The following is a 22,794-nucleotide window of genomic DNA, read 5'->3' as shown; positions in this document are numbered from 1 at the left end:
GAGGGCATTCATATTCAAATGCCGAGAAGGTATTCATATTCAAACCGAGAGGGCCATCATATTCAAAACCGAGAGGGCCATTCATATTCAAATTGCCGAGAGGCCATTCATATTCAAATTGCCGAGAAGGCCATTCATATTCAAATTGCCGAGAAGGCCATTCATATTCAAATTGCCGGAGGAGGGCCATTCATATTTAAATTACCGAGAGGGCCATTCATATTCAAATTGCCGAGAAGGCCATTCATATTCAAATTGCCGAGAGGGCCATTCATATTCAAATTGCCAAAGAAGGCCATTCATATTCAAATTGCCGAGAAGGCCATTCATATTCAAAATTGCCGAGAGGGGCCATTCATATTTAAATTGCCCGAGAGGGCCATTCATATTCAAATTGCCGAGAAGGTCATTCATATTCAAATTGCCGAAGAGGGCCATTCATATTCAAATTGCCAAGAAGGCCATTCATATTCAAATTGCCGAGAAGGCCATTCATATTCAAAATTGCCGAGAGGGCCATTCATATTCAAATTGCCGAGAGGGCCATTCATATTCAAATTGCCGAGAAGGCCATTCATATTCAAATTGCCGAGAGGGCCATTCATATTCAAATTGCCCGAGCAGGCCATTCATATCCAAATTGCCGAGAAGGCCATTCATATTCAAATTGCCAAAAGGGCAATTCATATTCAAATTGCCAAGAAGGCCATTCGTATTCAAATTGCCGAGAAGGCCATTCATATTCAAATTGCCGAGAAGGCTATTTATATTCAAATTACCGAGAGGGCCATTCATATTTAAATTGCCGAGAGGGGCCATTCATATCATACCGCCGAGAGGGCCATCACATTCAGACCGCCAAGAGGGCGATCATATTCAACCACCAAGAGAACCATCAACATATTACATTAGTCTATTTTGCTACTTCAATATTAAAAGAAGAGTACAGTGAAGAGTCATGTCGCAAATATGAGGCACATGCTTTATTTGCTTTATGTCAGACTGAAAGAAGTTGACGTTAAATATTCAAGGAGAACAATTAAGTGCCAACATAGTAAATGACACTATCTCTCCATTTGAATTATATTTTACACTAATGAGTTTTATGTCAGTCTTTGACAAGAGCATCCGAGAGGATGAATACTCAAATCAAACCACATGTGCGGACGACATAAAAAAATGATGCGGCACAACGTGAAACTTTTACTTAGCAGCGAACTGGGACATAGTCCAAAGAGGAGTGCCAAACTCTTAGGACGCGAGCAGAGGAGCGAACTCCACCACAATCAAACCACACCCCTACCAGAAAGCATGTGGGTTTTTTTTCTTTAAGTTTCCCGGTTTCAATTTCGCATTCGGAAATTTTGGGTCTCTACCGGAAGCAGCTTTCCATTCTGAGTGACAATGCACCAAGAGCTTTGGAAATTATGTCCGTGTAAGTTCTTAATTATGGGTGTTGAGCGCGCCACATTCATGGCTAAGAGGTTGCAAACCTCTTTTTCATACTCGACTTACTTGTCACTCTTCCAGAAATAAAGGTTATCTTGCATAATAGATTCCCTTTTCAATCGATCGAGTCGAACTACGAACAACCTGATTCCTAAGGTCTAAGGATATGTAGGCGGGCTCAATGTTGAAAACTCGGTTGTATTCCGACATCCTCTCTCAAATCCTATTCTCAAGCATTCCGGTCTCTTTATAATTCGATATCGGGATAGCTTTTGAATTCTTTCATAATCTTGCGTCAAATCAAGCGTATCGAACTACAAGTGGCCTGATTTCTCATATAGCCTGAGATATGTAGGAAACCTGATAACGAGGTTCGGCCATAATTCCTAAAGTCTATACCAAAATCCCTTTCCTAAAAATAAAGATGTAGTCGATAAAAATTGGATTCGTCAATTTCATCTGACTCGAATTTCTTTCATCAATCCAAGTCAAACGAGGGACAGCTGTTGACATCCAATTTTAGACCTCCCCATTATAGATTAATTATTGAGCTTCTTCAGTTTCGAACGAATAAAACAATTAGTTTTATAAAATCACAAAAGAAAAATAATATAGTTTGCAAGTTATTTTAAATAGTTGTGTCATTTTTATAATTTTTAAATAATATATATATTTTAAGAATATTTGAAAATCATCACAAAAGATTTTACATTTTAGTTAAATATTTTATTAATTTAATTTAGTTTAAAATATAATTATAATTTTGAGTTAATTAGTTTGCAATTAAATTAATTATTTTATAATCAATTTAATTATTTTATTTCGTTAAGATTAAGAAGCTCCTTGATTAATTTATATTAATTCGTCTTATATAAATTTTACCCAAAGTCATAAAGTTACAAATTGGCCAATTTTCAATTCCCTTTTCAGTTTTATTCCATCTCAATTCATAAGCCAATTTTTCATCAATTTGGACTCATCCCCGTAGCCCAACTCAAATCCAATTACCCAACCCATTACTTCCTCCTCCAATTCAATTCTTTTCAGCCCATTCTTCCAACTAGCAGCCCAAATCACAATATCAAAGTAACCCATCAGAAGACATACATACCCACATTCCCAAAAGCAAACTTACAGCATACCAAAACCGACCCTACTCTGCTTCTTCTTCTTCTCCACGCGAGAAGAACAAACAAAAGCTGCAAACCAAACCCAGAAACGAACAGCAGCCATACCCTACGACCCCTATATCGTCTTCTTCACGCAAAAATCCCACCAAATCACGGAAATTTGGCAACCTTATCTCTTGGGAAGAGAGTTTTGAATTTTGAATTTGGAAATCATCCCATCTTTTCAATCCGTTTCCCCTTTTTTTTTCAATCCCAAATTCGGCCTATAAATACCCATGTTCACTCTTGAGGAGAGGGATAGAGGGTTGGGGTTTTTTTTTAAAGCAATAGTCACTTCTACACCTTCAAGAAAAAGATATATCTAGTTTTCCGATTTTAAATTCCGAAAAGATCGCTGCCCGAATTTTCTTAACTTGCTGCTCCTATTCGAATGATCGTGGTAGAAGAATCGTTTCTCTCAAACTCGTTTGTCCCGGTTCGCTGCTCCGAAAAGGCCCCCATACATCCGGAAACTGTCACAAGCCTCAGAGACCCAACAGGTTGCTGGAAATTATTTCAAAAGCCCAAGCAATGAGTTGTATACATACTGTATACAGCGTTATGCAGCGAATTACAGGTCCAAAAATGCAATAATACAGAGACGATGTAAAACACAGGTGTTCGGAAGCAGGAGATACACGAAAAGAGCTGATATACATTTCGATATACACTGATATACAGTCTATATATACAAACACGGGATTGGTTCAAAGGCCAAAATTTTCAGCAAAATTGGCCCAAAAAGGGGGCCCAAATGCATTTCTCCTTTACCTTTAATTTATTTAATTGATTTTATTTATTGTTTGTTTTTTTTATCATTAACTCTAACTTTAAAATTGTTAATTAACTTAATTAAATTCCCCAAAAGAAGAGTTATATTCTTTGTGTTGGTTTAATTTTTAATATATTTTCATGTTTTTGTGTTCATTTATTTTATTAATCAAGTATATTGATCAAAATTTTATTAAGTTAAACCTTTGGTCCTTAAAGGAGATATTCTTAATGCTTTTCACTTAATCACATTTTATTCATTTTAAAATTATTTTAAAGTTAAAGTATTTTTCTCAAATAAACTTTAAAAATGTTAGTCAAAACCTTTCCAATCAATAAAAAAAAAAAATAATAATAAAAAATATACATATATATATATACACACACTTAGTCATTTTCTAAAAAATGGTTAGTCAATTAATTTAAAAAATGATTTTCATGCTTTAATTTATCAAATTTGTTTAAATTATTATTTTTAAAATGAATAAAATAAATTCTAATTATTCTAATTCTATTAATATTCTAATGACTTGATTTTCAAGTCAAATATTCCATTTTTGATCCCTTTCTCTAAAAAATAAAATAATATAAAATGCGTCATTTATTTAATTATTTTCTCAAAACTAATCAAATATTGTAAGTTATTATTCTTTATATTAAATCGTTATTTTCTTAAAATAGTCAAATATATTCTAGTCAAGTCGCAGGTCAACCGCATGTTAGCGGGCACTTCGAATGCTTAAACCCTTCTCGAAGTGTAAATTGAACCCCGAACCCTCTTTGACATTTTTCAAATGATTTTTCCTGTTTAAGTCTTTGAAAATTATAAGTTTTCTTAATTTATTTAAAAAATTAAGTGGCGACTCTTTTCTAAGTATTTTTCTGAAATTGTTTTATACTTGGAACATTTCAAAAGTGATTTTTCTAAAGGTTAGGAAAATTATGGCATAACAATCAGAGCCAAGTAACTAAAAGAAATTATGGAACTAGATTTACTCTAGTAAAACCTATATGGTATATAGAAAAAGAAACCTTAGTAGCAATACTACAGGTAGTTAAAAGATTAGATGAAGATCTAAGAAGAAAAATAGTATCCATAATTACTTGGAAAAATAAATTTGATGAAGAAAGATATGAAATACATTATAACTTTGATGAAAAAATTATAAATGATATGGACACTTTTGATTATTACTTTTCAGAATAGATAAAAATGAGTCTAAAAGAAGTCTCAAAATTATTAAAAGACTTAATAGAAAGTCAAAAACAATTAACTTTAAGGTTAAAAATGATAGAAATAGAAATTATTTCTATAAAAGAAAATCTTCCGGAAGGAATAACAAATATAATTGAAAAAACAGAAAAATTTGACAAAAGAGAAAGTAAAAAATACATAAAAGAGTTACTAGCAAAGAAGTTTGCAAGTAAAAACACTTATCAAAAGGGAAGTATGGATGAAATACTAATCCAAATTTTTTTAGAAAAACAAAAAATTGAAGAAGAAAATCTAGAAACAACAGAAAATTCTATTGAATTAGAAAAAGAATTACCAAAAGATGAATGAACTAGATGAGCTAATATATGCTATGGAAGATCTTAATCTTTCAGAACATGAACTAAAAGTATTTATGAATAAAGGGGAAACAGGAGGACCCCAAGGAAGGTTTGAAGATGGTGATGGATCAAAATCTATTAAAGAAGAATGGCAAGAGCCAAAAAAAGAACGATAATTTTTTTGCAAATAAGGCAAAAAAGAACAAAGATTTTATAAAACAATATCATAATGATGATAAATTCAGGTTCATGCCTAATAGACTCCCAACAGGGGATATTGGAACCCAATTTCTAGATCTGGATTGTAAAAGAGATCCGGAAGCAAGTCTAGATTTATGGTCCCAAAATATGCTTTTATATTTCCTATTAGGAAAAGGAAGTTATACAGATGAAGAAAAATACATCATCATGATAAACACTTTCATAGGGAAAGTAAACGATTGTTTCTCTGGATTAACAGAAGATTCAGAAAAAATAATAAAAAATGATACATTAGAAGGATTAAAAAGATCCATACAAGAAGGTATTACAAACCTAAAGCAATACATTGCAAATGAATTCTTTGGTGGATAAAGAAGTCCCCCAGATAATAGAGAAAGAACAAGAACTCGGGGGGCCTACACATATATTCTTTTGCACACATTAAAAAAAAATACGAGCTTCTTTTGCACACATTAAAAAAAAATACGAGCTTCTTTTGCACACATTAAAAAAAAAAAGGCCACATGAAATGAGATTAAAAATAATTTTTGATTTTGGTTAGCAGACTAAAATAAAAAGGAGAGCCGCATAAAATGACACAAAAACTTCTTACCAAACACAGTCATTATTGATTTTGGTTATGATGGTAAGAGATTATATTTTATAATTAAAAATTGTTTGGTGTTTATTGTGGCTTCTTACCAAACGCAGTCATTATTGATTTTGGTTATGATGGTAAGAAATTATATTTTATAATTAAAAATTGTTGGGTGTTTATTGTGGTTTAGTGGGTATATGAGGTTTCAAGTAGATTGCAATAGTTGGGCCTACACATATATTCTACTGCTCAGGAAAAAGAAATAATATGCCAAAAAAAAAAAACAAAAAACAACACATTATTGAGCGTTCATGAAAAGATTGGCACAAATACTTTAATGCTGATAAGTTTTTATATATATATTTTTAGTTAATTAATTATCTATTAATCTATCTATTGACAACTATCTTCTTCAAGGAGATGAATTCTTTTTTTTTTTAATCAATTCAAGTAGATGAATTCAACACTTATGAAACTTATTTTGTTTTGATTATTGATATCTTTGCACTTTTTTTAATTAATTTGTTGTATTTATTAGGTCTAAATGTCTAACCAATCTACTTACATAAAATTTAACATATTTTTTGTAAATTTAAAATAATGAGAATCTTTATTTATATATTTTTTATTTGTCATATTGCAATATATGATAGGATTTGAACGAGGTAATGTTAGAGTACCACATTTCATCCTTAGGTCTGATCCACAAACGCAAACAATTTTAGAGATGGGCGATGAAGAAATTATTATTTTTTAACTCATTAACATCAATAATTTTAAAAGAAAGTGTTAATTCTCTATTTTACTAGAAAAGATGCGGTTCCGTTTGGCCATATATATATTTGAGAAAAACTTAGAAATTAGTGTTTAGTCAGATAACTTATTATAACTTAAGCAAATATATTTGGTAAGCTAAAACATTTATTGTTCAACTTGTATATACAGACAATTTAACAAGTTTTTATACTTTTATTGTAGTTTAACATGTTGTAGCATGTTATCTGTCTTGTTTTCAAGTTATTAGACAGTTATCTGGAGTTATCAAAAAAGATGAACTGATAAAGTAATAAAGGTTTGGAATTACATGACATCAATAATATCAACATTACATGACTTATATCAATATTATCAGCCACTTTGCTACTTTTTGTTTTCTTACTTAGGAAATTGTCACTAACTTGGAAATAAATTCTTCAATGTTTTTATCTGAACTTCCACCTTCATCTACAACATTTCTAGCCAATTCTCTCCATTTCTTGGCATTTTCCCTAATCACTTTTCCTTTTTCTTCTTCCATCACTAGTTTTATACATTCTTCTATAACTTCTCTTCTAACTATCCCTTTTTCATCTTGTCTGGCTCTAACTCCCATCTCCCAAACATCTTTCACAAGCTTTGCATTTGTTGGTTGATCTGTCCATTGTGGCATTGTCACCATTGGCACTCCCAAACTAATTGCTTCCAAAATTGAATTCCATCCACAGTGCGTTAGAAAACACCCTGTTGATTTATGTTCCAATACTTGTAATTGTGGACACCATGACACCACTAAGCCTTTATTATTGCCACTTGTCAACTTTAGTTCCTCTAAAAAGTTCTTGGGAAGTTTGGATTCTTCAGTAGACCTAACTACCCATAAGAAGTTGTTGTTGCTATTCTTCAAACCCCATGCCAATTCTTCCATTTGCTCAGTTTCTAAGTTGGTTATACTTCCAAATGATACATACACCACTGAGTTAATTGGTTGATGATTTAACCAATTTAGGCATTCATTTGTCATTGGCTTGAAGACACTAAGACCATACTCTTTGTCATCATGTAGTCTCTTGTCTAAGTACATTAATGGTATTGTTGGTCCAATTGGCTTGATTGGATATATCTTGGACATATAATCAATTACCTACATGTCCAACAATAAAAGCAGAAAAAGATTTCATGTAAATATATATAATTGAATATTTTGTGTTGGGTTTAAGTAAGGCGCGAATTGTGAAATATGAATTGAAAAATATGGGAAACTAAGTGAAGGAAAATGAAAAGTCATTTTTCCCTCATATGTAGAATAGAGGAAAAAAATTGTCATTAGATTAGGAAACAATTTCTTTAGCTCTGGAAGGGTTAAGAAAAATGTGTCCTATCACATTGTCGTTGTCGCTCAGCTTTGGTAAATGATTGATTAACAATATTTAGATAAAATTTATTTATCAGTCTCATTTTTCTAAAAAATAATTCGTAGAACTATTTATTAATTGATTTAAGAATTATTAATTAATTAATTCGTTAAATATTTTCAAAAAGGACATGTTCCTTCCGAATAGATATTTCCTTCCCAAAAAGACACCATGCATGTTCTAAACATATGAGTTTGATCTGTGAGTTCACACCTATTCAACTAAATCATTGGCTATAAATAGTGAGGTTTATATTTCTGCATCAAATTTTTTCATCTTCTACATATATTTTCTTACAAATAAAATCGAGTTTTTGTGTGATTTTGTTGTTGACTTCTAAATTTCCTTAAGTTATTGAAGTTTAAGGTGCCACTACTTCTTTAACAAGTATATCCGTTTTATACTGGGAGAAAATAAAAAAATCTAAGGTACAAAAATATGTTACCTCTTTCTCCAACTCATAGAAGCTGTTAATTAGGACCCAATCCACTTTGTCAAGATTTGAGAATTGATTGATTAACATTTCAAGTATTCTTTCTCCTTCAGGATTAATAACAAAAGTAGGTACATCTGATGCCTCAATTGTACTTGAAAATCCAGGAATTAATATTTCTTCTTCATTTTGAGTAGGTGGAAGTTTTATTACCCCTTTATGTACATGGTAATAAATATTATCCACTGCACAATTTTGTGTGAAAAATGCAGCACTAATTAATTCAAAATTCTTTGCTACTTCAACAGCCCAAGGAAGGAATGGATCATATACTATGCAATTTACAGGACAACCACTATTTGCCAATTTTTGAATAAGTTGAGCCAGAGTATCCGAACCAACTTCTTTGAATCGTGTTGTGTAGGCTACAAAATTTTCTGCTTGGTAGATGCCACCATCGTCGTAGCCATCAGATATGGTCTCGATTGATACAGAAGTTGATAATTCATTCATGTTTTTCAAGAAGGATTTCGTGGGTGCTATAGTGATTTTGATACGTTTGGATTGTAAACGTTTGGAGAATTGAAGCATTGGGTTGATATGACCTTGAAGTGGAAATGGCAAAATTAAGCAATGAGCTTTGTGACTAGTCATTTATTTTTTCTCAATGGATGGGAAAATCATGAAGTAAAAATGTGGTTCTTATAGTTTTTTTTGACAGAGTTAAAATGTCCGATTTGGATCAACATGTGCAACAACGTAAGAAAATTATATATAGGGGTTGATAATGAGTTTATTCGAAAATGAAGAAATCGTCGTTCGTTAGACAATACCTATTGTGTTATGCAGCTTGTATGTTGGTTAAGAAATCAAGATTAAATTTTCAACAACATATAAGTATTCATCATAAATGCATCAATTACCTGAAAATATAATTTTACTTAATATGTAAAGGTGCAAGAGTTACGTGTGAAATGCTTAAAAAATATTTGATCTATCGGCTAAGTGGTTTAATTAGTCACTAACCCCATCACTTAATTACTCTTATGTAATCCATCACTAATTAATGTTTCTAAAATACTAGTGAAGCACGGACTAATTAAATTTTTGATTGTTCGATTTTTTTTTTTAAGTTTTCAAATTTTAACCAATGATTATTATTCACTCTTAACTTTATACATAAATTTTCGTCAATTAAGTATTTTTAGTCTTCTAAAATACTTGATTTTTATAAGTGAAATAGCAATTTTATTTCTCTTAAAAGAGAGTACATAAAGAATTTTTTTTAATAAAACTTGATTTCCTTCTATTCATCATTTTAATAAGTTTTTATTTATATATTTAATAGATGAATCTCATATGCACTTTTGTCTTATTTTCTCTTTAATTTTTCTTATCACATCGCTACATTAATATTTTGACAAATTTAAAATTTTCCTTTTCCTTTTGATTATCTACCCTTTTTAATCTGTTTTCCTATTAATAAACGAATAAAAATGAGAGAAAAATCAGAAAAGAAAAGAAAAAAATAAATAGAATAGTTGGATAAAAAGTTATCCAAAAAATAAAAGAATATTTGCCATAGAAAGATGTCAAGTCATCATTTTAGAATCACTGCTTAAGTTTAGTTAATTAAAAAAAATCATAAACTGATATTATTTCTATAAATATAAGTATATCTCTAAATATGCTTCTATGAATAAATATTATTTTTAATAATTAATATAATTTTGAACAATAATTTTTGCATTAGCTTATTTTAAGTAGCACAAAGTCTCTAAATATATACCTACTTGACTTTTCATTTTCAGTGTGATAGTTATTCCAAATATACCAACTTAACTATCCATCCTCCAATATAATTATTCTAAATACCTGCTTAACTTTTCTCTTCCACTTTAATAGTCGTTTATTTTATATAGAAATATTATTTGCGGTTAGTAATTATAGATATTTATATCATTTGTGAACATTTTTTTTTTATTTCTATTTACCTTATTTTTAAAAATTGAAGAGTCTAAATATAAGCTTTTATTCAATAGTAAAAGAATCATTTTTTTAATATTTATAGCCTAAAACCTTTTATTATTCTTTTATAATTGTTCATTTAATACTTATTTTATGTATTTTAAGTATATTATATAACAACAATATTTTTTTACTTTTTTGCAATGAACGAAAATGATAATTTTGTATCACCATTTTTTTATATTCAGCTGAAGTAACCTTTGAAGTCTTCAAATTATAGCTCATCTACTATAAATAATTATTTTGATTTTAAATACTTAAAATAAGTCGTTTCAAAAAGGTTCTAAGTGGTGTTTGTCTAGTTATGCAAAAATTAAAAACTATAAGAAGATCTTATGATTTGATATATGAGAAATTATATGGGTGCAAGAATCGATAGCTTCATATGAATTAACAATCTTGGATAGTAAAATGAATTGTAGTGTACATGTGAAATACCTTATTTGTTTGACTAATTGAGAGAATTAACCAAAATCAGAAATCTTCGATAATCCAATGTCATCCATCAAATATGTTTATGCAAATATCTATTTTAAACTGTTTTACGATATAAATTGAAAATATCAATAAAAAATACATTAAATTAAATTAGTTATCTCATTCGATATTCGATGCTCATTCAAATAAATTTCATGTGAGAAGAAGTATCTTATTTAAGGATAGTATTGTTTGATAGGCTAAATTAGATTCTAATTGACATGAACTTATACAAGTACATATAGATGAAGAAGTGGAAGAACATACGATATCATAAATTTTCATAGCTCACGCATATCCTTGCCATATCATATATCACAAATTATTATTTTTGGCTAAATGCATAACTGGCAAGGATTTGAAGTTAATTAACTTATACAATTGTATACATTATATAACTCCCCAAATGGTTTTTAAGTTCTCCATCATCATATGGAATAAGTTATCCATTATTTACTCATTTATGGTGAATTAAATAAGGAAGAACGTGACATTTCATTGGTCTTTATTGGAAGAAAAATACTTTAAGGGTATATATTAATCATAATTAAGAGAATTCAATGAGTGATTGTTGAGCTTTTTACATAGAATATAAATAAGAAAAATAGAAAAATATGTCGAAAAAAAGATAAATGCTAATGGTGGCCTTAGAGAGGTGTCACATCACATTTTCTATATTCAACTTTATATATATACTAGTTACAGTAGCTCGTGCTAGCACGGGCCCAACATATATTTTTATTTTTTATTTTAATTTATGTGACATTAATAAAATTTTAACGGTCAAACAATTTTTTTGTATGTTCTTTAAATTTTAAGTTGTTGATTATTGTGGTTAATAATACTTTATATGTAATTTTCAATATTCTCTTTGTCCCAATTTATGTGTCATTGATAGAATTTCGAAAGTCAAGCAAATTTTGTATATGTCTTTTAGATTTTGAAGTTATTTAATTATTATGAGTTATAGTACATTTTACGTATATGTTACTTTTTCTATCCCAAACTATGTGACATTAGTAGAATTTTGAGAGTTGATCAAATTTTTTGTATGTCCTTTAAATTTTGAAGTTGCTAATTATTGTGTGATTTGTAGTACGTTTCATGTTATTTCAAATAATATATGTTATTTCCTCTATCCTAATTTATATGACACTAATAGTTTTTGAGCTTCAACCAAATTTTATAGATGTCTTTATAATATTTTAGGGTTTAATTACCTTTTTTTGATTTTTAATCCATTAATATGCTTTCTTCACAATTATCAGTAGAGCTACCTTAAACAGTGATGTGGCGCTCTCTATGACCTTCATTGCCATTTTTCTTTTTTCTCCTTTTTTGAATTTTTCTCAATTATATTATTTTAAAAAATTATTTTCATAACTCACACTTCTTCATCTTCATAAATTATACTTTTAATTAGTATTAATAATATTCATAGCTTTCAAACCTTTTATATTCATAACCCCAAAAAATTTAATTTTACATTAAATTAAAATATTCAATGCCTTTCTTTCTTTGGAGAGAAATGACATTAAATTAAAAGGTTTGCTCAATATGCTTAAGATGCTAGAATTCTTAAAGTTCATTTTAACTTTATGTATTCTTTTGTTGGAATAGCTTTCTTTTTATTTTGTATGTAGTTTGTTGATGATTTTTAAGAATTTTGTTTTGTTTTCCTTTTGGTTAATCTTATTAGAACTTTTGTTATATATGTTGTGTGTTGTTTAATATATTGATAGATTTTTAGGATTTTTTTTATTTTTCTTTATGTTAATCTTATTTGAACTTTTATTATATTAAGTAAAAAGTATTCTAATTAATTCTACTAAAGATTCACTAATTGAATGCTGAGAGAAATTAATTAATGTGAGAAAAGTACTGAAAGAAAGACTTAATCATACTCCATCCGTCCAATAATTATTGTCTATTATACTATTTTGGAATGTCCTACAATACTTGTGCACTTTATGAAATCAATTGATAGTTTACCCCTTATCATTATCTAAATTGCTAATTATTGTTGTATGATTTGTAATATCTTTTACGCAATTTTCAAATAATAAAGGTTATTTCTTCTTTCTCAATTTATGTGGTACTAATAAAATTTTGAGATTCAATCAATTTTTTTTGTCTTTAAAATATTCTATTGTTAATTACTGTAAATTATTGTACTTTCTAAGTAATTTTTAAATAATATATATTATTTCTTTTGTCCAATTTATGTGTCACCGATAAAATTTGAAGAGTTAATTAGATGTTTTACATATTTTTATATCTTTTGAATATTTAAGTAAATAATTATTGTGATTTATAATATTTTATACAATTATTTAAAAAAAATTAAACAACAAACAAAACGAATTCATCATAGGAAAATTACCAAAGCATCCTTCAATACATCAATAATGGGTCCCACTTTTTGTTTAAAAAAATATGCATATTGGGAGGATATTTTTGTCCAAAGCGGAAATAGAATAAGTATAAAGCATTAAAGTCTTTTAAAATTTTAAATTGTTAATTCTTATTGTATGATTTGTAATACCTTTACACCATTTTCAAATAATACATGTCATTTCTTCTTTCTCAAGTTATGTAGTACTAAAACATTTTTGAGATTCAATCAATTTTTTGTCTTTGAAATATTTCTAGCTGTTAATTACTGTAATTTATAGTACTTTCTAAGAAATTTTCAAATAATATATATTATTTCATTTGTCCCAGTTTATGTGTCACCGGTAAAAGTTAAAGAGTCAATCAGATCTTTTATATATTTTTATATCTTTTAAATATTTAAGTAATTAATTATCGTGATTCATAATATTTTATACAATTATTTAGTATAGTAAAATAAATTTAAAAGAAACAAACAAAATGAATTCATCATAGGAAATTACCAAAGCGTCCTTCAATACATCAATAATGGGTCCGACTTTTTGTTTTTAAGAAATTGCACATTCTAAGGATATTTTTGTCCAAAGTGGAAATATTGTGTAAAAAATGTGTATTTATTGTGATTTTGAATGTTTTGTGGGTTAATAGGACGCACGCAAAGTTAAGGTGTCTTTTTGAAAATTTGGGACAACTTCAAGTATCACTTAATGTTTTTTCTCAAAATCTAATTTACTTTCGTAAACTATGTGTCAGATCAAAATCAGATTAACAAATTCAAAAGGAATGAGTAATAAATAGTTCATACAATGACATGTTTATATTATTTAAAAGAAGTACTCCGTTTGGTTGAAAGCTAACAAGATAGTTACAATGTAACTAAATACTATAAAAATCATTGCATTGTGGCTTATATATATATATATATATATATATATATATGTATGTATGTATATAAATGGGCCCAAATGAGGTAGGTAATTAATGGTGTTAAATTGTTCAATAATATAAATTTTAAAGGTACAACCATAAAAGAAGAATGTACAACACTATCTAAGCACATATCATCCAACATTTATCATGTGCTAAGTAATAAATATTCCCACTTATTATATATAGTAACATATAGAGAGATATTTTTTTTTTTGAACTCATACATTTTAAGTTCTGACCCTACTTCAAATTTTAATGATATTTAAAGTATGCTCAGGACAATTGTAACACAAAAATTTGCGTCTTAAAAATATTTCAAGACAATCAAAATAATATTATTTTTGTCTCAATTTATATGACTCATTTTTTAGTGCGTCTCAAAAAGAATTGCACATTTCTACTTTTAGTAGACCACAATTTTTTTTAAAAAAATTCTTTAACTTTGTGTCAAATCAAACTAAGTCAAATAAATTGAGACAGAAATTATGTGATAAATTTGTATTTAATTTGTTGAAGTTTGTTATTTAAACACTTGACAACAATATTTGATATAAGTCATCATATCTATCACGTAAACTATGTGATAAATTTGTTGACGTATGGCATTTGAACACTTAACTAACATTTGATTGATCCTTACATTTACTTGATAGTCAATTATAGTGTCGGAGTCAGAAATTTTATGAAGAAAGTCTAAGAATAATGGTATGTGTCTGTCAAAATAAAACAAAAAATATTGTGTCATTTGAGAATCAAACTTGGAACTCCTTAATTCAAATGAATACCTATTACCACTACACCAAAAACATAACTTTTGTTAAGGATGTCTAACTTTAAATATATATCCTTTAAATGTAGAATTTAACATATACATACAACATAATTTGTTGATGAAGGATGTTCAGCTGGACACCTTGGGATAGCTATAGCTACGCCCCTCACTTGCATGTGATATGTTTTTATTTTGTCCTTGATTTTGATCACTTTACGTACCATATTATTTGACACATGTACATTGACATGACTCTTGAGCTAATGAAGTGAGTTTTAAAACTCAACTAGATGGACTAATTTAATGAAATTTAACATTAAATTCACATACGATGAACTTAAGTAACAAATTTAATTATATTAGTCTGTAATATTTAATTCAGATTAATATAATTATTTGAATTTAAACGTAATTTAATTATTTTACGAATCTAAATTCAGTAATTAAAATTTGAATGTCTACACTCTACAACAAGACATTACAAAAAGGCATCTTCTACACACATACATGGCAAAATTCTTAATGATAGAATAATCGTTTTTTAGAAACATTTTGGATTATTGTAGCCAGGGGTGTACATGGCCGGGTTGGTTCGGGTTTTTTAACTATCAAACCAAATCATTTGTGTCGGATTTTTAAATCTAAAAATCAAACCAATTCAATAAAACTCGGGTTTTTCAACTTCGGGTTTTTTCAGATTTTTTGGATTTTTGGGTTTTTCCGGTAAAGTATTCATACAAACATATAATTTACTTGTACTTGAAATATTTCTTTAGTCCTACCAAAATACAACTATCTAAGGTGTTTCTTAAGAAAATAACACAAATATTATATGAGTAATGATACTAAAATATCCAACAAAAAAATAATAATAATGAAATCGTGTAAAACAAATATTTCAAATTAACAAGTCATAATGAAAATGATCATAATTTAAAAGTACTAAATCATGCTAAAATAAATTTAATAAGTATTAGTTACATGACTAAATATCAAAAGAAATTAAAATTAGATTATGTATTTGAATAAACCAATGTAAAACCAAAGAACAAATATTCAATATTATTATCATTCTTAGTGTTGAATTGATTTTCTTTTTGAATTAATATTAATTTGATTTTGATTTAAGCTTTATTATAATTATCAACATCTGTGGACTATAATCTTTATTGAACCATTCAGAATTCTAAGTTTCAAACTTGAAAGAATAATATATTAAAAGATAAAAACTATGAAAAAGTATAAGAAATATTTAAAAATTATATCAAAGTAAATATTTTTATGTATAAAATAAAATTTTAAAATTATATATATAATGTCGGGTTGGTTTAGTCTCGGGTTGGTGTTTTTAGATAAAACCAAACCAACCCAAATATAGTCGGATTTTTTTTCCCAATACCAAACCAAGTCAAACCAACCACTAGTCGGGTTTTTTTTTCTCGATTTGCGGTTTGGTTCGGTTTTGTACACCCCTAATTATAGTTGTTCCCTTCAATGCATGTGACCTGCTTATGTCACTGCATAATAACATACTCAGTGACAACTCATAAGTAGAGTTAAGAGAGGGTAGAATGTACGGAGACTTTGCCACTACCTCCTGAAAGTAGAGATGTTGTTTCTAAGAAACCCTCGACTCGAGTCAAGAAGAAGGAGATTGTGAAGAAAATATAGAAAGTAACAAGGAAGCATTGCAAAGTCTACCAAAAGGAAGCAAAGGAAACAACAAAATAATGCAATAATTGAAACACAATAAACAACATACTAGGACAGATTACTGAAAAGAAGAATAAACAATGCTAAATATAAAAATAAGATTTACAATAATACAACTAATACAATGGCAAACACCAACTACCCTAACCAAGACGACACTACACTATTATATCTACTAATCTACTGCCATAATACGTGTCCTCCACACCTTTTTATCTAAGGTCATGTCCTCGATAACTTGAATTTGTATCATATCATGTCTTATCACCTCTCGTCAATACTTCTTCGTCCTATCTTTGTCTCTCCTCGTATCCTCTATAACCAATCTTTCACACTTCCTCACTAGTGCGTCTACGAATCTCCTCTTCATATGACCAGACCAACTTAGTCACACTTCCCTCATTTTATCCATCATGAAAGCCACTATCACTTTTTTGTGGGATAAAAGTAACACTACAATCGTGGAAAAAGTTATCTTGCAATTTATCTCAATCAAACATGGAATAAATATTAGAGCATACAATTCATACACGGCGGAAGCATTGTCATGAATCATAAAACTTACATGATGACCGATAACATAAATTAGCATGAAAATCAGAAAGCACAACTAACATGTTGAAGCTTTCGAAAATCTCATTTAGAGCTTACGAATCCATGGATATTTGGTGATATGGGATTCCGACGGATTTTTGATCGAAATTTTTTATGGGCGTCTGTTAAGACCTTATTATGACGTGAGTTGGTCCGAAGGGGGAAACGTCCGCATTTTCAAGTTCAAACGAGATTTTGTGCGGCAAGTAATTCATTTTTAAGAAAAAGATAAAAAAAAATATCTTTGCTCTAACCAGACTTTTATTTTCACTGCTCTACTGAAGAGGGGAAAAGAAAAGTTTACAAAACACTCTGGGCCATTAGGAACCATCAATTGTCATAAAGGACAATCAATAACAATTAAAAGCCAACATTTTTGTTCTTTTCTGTTAAGAATATTTTACTTCTTTAAGAAATTAACAAAAGCGTTTTTGCTTCTCAAAATAATAATATCAATTATTATTTAAGAGCAAATAATTCATTTCTTGTAGAAGATCAGTATAAATTACTTCTTCCAAGATCTTTTCTTTCTTTTTCAAATTCTTGATTAATTAATCATGCATAGTATGAACCTCAGATTTATCATATGAGGCTTCCAATTATGATATTGATTCACAAATAAATGAATTATCATCATCATATCACAATAAATAATAAATTATTTCACTAAAAATCTGTAATTGCATTCCTCGATTTAATTTTGAAATCCACCAAATATCTAATTGAATTCCTCGTGTTAGAATTACCGAACCACCAATCAATCAAATCAATTCTTTTGTAAATTTACTTTATTGATTAACTAATTAATTCTTTATTATATACTTAACGTAATTTAATTATTTTACGAATTTAAATTCAGTAATTAAAATTTGAATGTCTACACTCTACAACAAGACATTACAAAAAGGCATCTTCTACACACATACATGGCAAAATTCTTAATGATAGAATAATCGTTTTTTAGAAACATTTTGGATTATTGTAGCTAGGGTTGTACATGGCCGGGTTGGTTCGGGTTTTTCAAATATCAAACCAAACCATTTGTGTCGGATTTTCAAATCTAAAAATCAAACCAAACCAAAATAAAACTTGGGTTTTTCAACTTCGGGTTTTTTTTCGTATGTTTTGGATTTTTGGGTTTTTCCGGTAAAGTATTCATACAAACATATAATTTACTTGTACTTGAAATATTTCTTTAGTCCTACCAAAATACAACTATATAAGGTGTTTCTTAAGAAAACAACACAAATAGTATATGAGTAATGATACTAAAATATCCAACAAAAAAATAATAATAATGAAATCGTGTAAAACAAATATTTCAAATTAACAAGTCATAATGAAAATGATCATAATTTAAAAGTACTAAATCATGCTAAATTAAATTTAATAAGTATTAGTTACATGACTAAATATCAAAGGAAATTAAAATTAGATTATGTATTTGAATAAACCAATGTAAAACCAAAGAACAAATATTCAATATTATTATCATTCTTAGTGTTAAATTGATTTTCTTTTTGCATTAATATTAATTTGATTTTGATTTAAGCTTTATTATAATTACCAACATCTGTGGACTATAATCTTTATTGAACCATTCAGAATTCTAAGTTTCAAACTTGAAATAATAATATATTAAAAGATAAAAACTATGAAAAAGTATAAAAAATATTTAAAAATTATATCAAAGTAAATATTTTTATGTATAAAATAAAATTTTAAAATTATATATATAATGTCGGGTTGGTTTAGTCTCGGGTTGATATTTTTAGTTTAAACCAAACCAACCCAAATATAGTCGGATTTTTTTTCCCAATACCAAACCAAGTCAAACCAACCACTAGTCGGGTTTTTTTTCTTGGTTTGCGGTTTGGTTCGGTTTTCGGTTCGGTTTTGTACACCCCTAATTATAGTTGTTCCCTTCAATGCATGTGACCTGCTTATGTCATTGCATAATAACATACTCAGTGAAAACTCATAAGTAGAGTTTAGAGAGGGTAGAATGTACGGAGACTTTGCCACTACCTCCTGAAAGTAGAGATGTTGTTTCTAAGAAACCCTCGACTCGAGTCAAGAAGGAGATTGTGAAGAAAATATAGAAAGTAACAAGGAAACATTGCAAAGTCTACCAAAAGGAAGCAAAGGAAACAACAAAATAATGCAATAATTGAAACACAATAAACAACATACTAGGACAGATTACTGAAAAGAAGAATAAACAATGCTAAATATAAAAATAAGATTTACAATAATACAACTAATACAATGGCAAACACCAACTACCCTAACCAAGACGACACTACACTATTATATCTACTAATCTTCTGCCATAATACGTGTCCTCCACACCTTTTTATCTAAGGTCATGTCCTCGATAACCTGAATTTGTATCATATCATGTCTTTTCACCTCTCCTCAATACTTCTTCGTCCTATCTTTGTCTTCTCCTCGTATCCTCTATAACCAATCTTTCACACTTCCTCACTAGTGCGTCTACGAATCTCCTCTTCATATGACAAGACCAACTTAGTCACACTTCCCTCATTTTATCCATCATGAAAGCCACTATCACTTTTATGTGGGATAAAGGTAACACTACAATCGTGAAATAGGTTATCTTGCAATTTATCTCAATCAAACATGGAATAAATATTAGAGCATACAATTCATACACGGCGGAAGCATGGTCATGAATCATAAAACTTACATGATGACCGATAACATAAATTAACATGAAAATCAGAAAGCACAACTAACATGTTGAAGCTTTCGAAAATCTCATTTAGAGCCTACGAATCCATGGATTTTTAGTGATATGGGATTTCGACGGATTTTTGGTCGAAATTTTTTATGGGCGTCTGTTAAGACCTTATTAATGGTGTGAGTTGATCCGAAGGGGAAAACGTCCGCATTTTCAAGTTCAAATGAAATTTTGTGCGGCAAGTAATTCATTTTTAAGAAAAAAAAATATCTTTGCTCTAACCAGACTTTTATTTTCACTGCTCTACTGAAGAGGGGAAAAGAAAAGTTTACAAAACACTCTGGGCCATTAGGAACCATCAATTGTCATAAAGGACAATCAATAACAATTAAAAGCCAACATTTTTGTTCTTTTCTGTTAAGAATATTTTACTTCTTTAAGAAATTAACAAAAGCGTTTTTGCTTCTCAAAATAATAATATCAATTATTATTTAAGAGCAAATAATTCATTTCTTGTAGAAGATCAGTATAAATTACTTCTTCCAAGATCTTTTCTTTCTTTTTCAAATTCTTGATTAATTAATCATGCATAGTATGAACCTCAGATTTATCATATGAGGCTTCCAATTATGATATTGATTCACAAATAAATGAATTATCATCATCATATCACAATAAATAATAAATTATTTCACTAAAAATCTGTAATTGCATTCCTCGATTTAATTTTGAAATCCACCAAATATCTAATTGAATTCCTCGTGTTAGAATTACCGAACCACCAATCAATCAAATCAATTCTTTTGTAAATTTACTTTATTGATTAACTAATTAATTCTTTATTATATACTTAACGTAATTTAATTATTTTACGAATTTAAATTCAGTAATTAAAATTTGAATGTCTACACTCTACAACAAGACATTACAAAAAGGCATCTTCTACACACATACATGGCAAAATTCTTAATGATAGAATAATCGTTTTTTAGAAACATTTTGGATTATTGTAGCTAGGGTTGTACATGGCCGGGTTGGTTCGGGTTTTTCAAATATCAAACCAAACCATTTGTGTCGGATTTTCAAATCTAAAAATCAAACCAAACCAAAATAAAACTTGGGTTTTTCAACTTCGGGTTTTTTTTCGTATGTTTTGGATTTTTGGGTTTTTCCGGTAAAGTATTCATACAAACATATAATTTACTTGTACTTGAAATATTTCTTTAGTCCTACCAAAATACAACTATATAAGGTGTTTCTTAAGAAAACAACACAAATAGTATATGAGTAATGATACTAAAATATCCAACAAAAAAATAATAATAATGAAATCGTGTAAAACAAATATTTCAAATTAACAAGTCATAATGAAAATGATCATAATTTAAAAGTACTAAATCATGCTAAATTAAATTTAATAAGTATTAGTTACATGACTAAATATCAAAGGAAATTAAAATTAGATTATGTATTTGAATAAACCAATGTAAAACCAAAGAACAAATATTCAATATTATTATCATTCTTAGTGTTAAATTGATTTTCTTTTTGCATTAATATTAATTTGATTTTGATTTAAGCTTTATTATAATTACCAACATCTGTGGACTATAATCTTTATTGAACCATTCAGAATTCTAAGTTTCAAACTTGAAATAATAATATATTAAAAGATAAAAACTATGAAAAAGTATAAAAAATATTTAAAAATTATATCAAAGTAAATATTTTTATGTATAAAATAAAATTTTAAAATTATATATATAATGTCGGGTTGGTTTAGTCTCGGGTTGATATTTTTAGTTTAAACCAAACCAACCCAAATATAGTCGGATTTTTTTTCCCAATACCAAACCAAGTCAAACCAACCACTAGTCGGGTTTTTTTTCTTGGTTTGCGGTTTGGTTCGGTTTTCGGTTCGGTTTTGTACACCCCTAATTATAGTTGTTCCCTTCAATGCATGTGACCTGCTTATGTCATTGCATAATAACATACTCAGTGAAAACTCATAAGTAGAGTTTAGAGAGGGTAGAATGTACGGAGACTTTGCCACTACCTCCTGAAAGTAGAGATGTTGTTTCTAAGAAACCCTCGACTCGAGTCAAGAAGGAGATTGTGAAGAAAATATAGAAAGTAACAAGGAAACATTGCAAAGTCTACCAAAAGGAAGCAAAGGAAACAACAAAATAATGCAATAATTGAAACACAATAAACAACATACTAGGACAGATTACTGAAAAGAAGAATAAACAATGCTAAATATAAAAATAAGATTTACAATAATACAACTAATACAATGGCAAACACCAACTACCCTAACCAAGACGACACTACACTATTATATCTACTAATCTTCTGCCATAATACGTGTCCTCCACACCTTTTTATCTAAGGTCATGTCCTCGATAACCTGAATTTGTATCATATCATGTCTTTTCACCTCTCCTCAATACTTCTTCGTCCTATCTTTGTCTTCTCCTCGTATCCTCTATAACCAATCTTTCACACTTCCTCACTAGTGCGTCTACGAATCTCCTCTTCATATGACAAGACCAACTTAGTCACACTTCCCTCATTTTATCCATCATGAAAGCCACTATCACTTTTATGTGGGATAAAGGTAACACTACAATCGTGAAATAGGTTATCTTGCAATTTATCTCAATCAAACATGGAATAAATATTAGAGCATACAATTCATACACGGCGGAAGCATGGTCATGAATCATAAAACTTACATGATGACCGATAACATAAATTAACATGAAAATCAGAAAGCACAACTAACATGTTGAAGCTTTCGAAAATCTCATTTAGAGCCTACGAATCCATGGAT

The 22,794-nt window shown here is 28.8% G+C and overlaps 1 protein-coding gene across 1 annotated transcript; it reads right to left on the bottom strand.

The window, feature by feature from the left end:
* Positions 1-6,901: 6,901 nt before the first annotated feature.
* Positions 6,902-9,000, bottom strand: LOC125814362 (UDP-glycosyltransferase 74G1-like). The gene is made up of 2 exons (XM_049493821.1): positions 8,359-9,000; positions 6,902-7,642 (listed from the first exon to the last, which is right to left on the bottom strand). Exons 1-2 carry the CDS (start codon positions 8,998-9,000, stop codon positions 6,902-6,904), a joined length of 1,383 nt encoding a protein of 460 aa, XP_049349778.1.
* Between the last annotated feature and the right edge of the window lie 13,794 nt (positions 9,001-22,794).

The sequence above is a fragment of the Solanum verrucosum genome, unplaced genomic scaffold (assembly GCF_900185275.1).
Source record: "Solanum verrucosum unplaced genomic scaffold, falcon-dt-bn FXZP01000268.1, whole genome shotgun sequence".
Taxonomy (NCBI): domain Eukaryota; kingdom Viridiplantae; phylum Streptophyta; class Magnoliopsida; order Solanales; family Solanaceae; genus Solanum; species Solanum verrucosum.
This window is presented reverse-complemented; position numbering and strand designations above follow the sequence as displayed.

Bases quoted from the DNA above. Each gene is read 5' to 3' on its own strand.
- LOC125814362 (XM_049493821.1), bottom strand. From the start codon at position 9,000: ATGACTAGTCACAAAGCTCATTGCTTAATTTTGCCATTTCCACTTCAA. The intron at 7,643-8,358 runs GTAACATATTTT...TTGGACATGTAG, and splicing joins TCTATGAGTTGGAGAAAGAG to GTAATTGATTATATGTCCAA.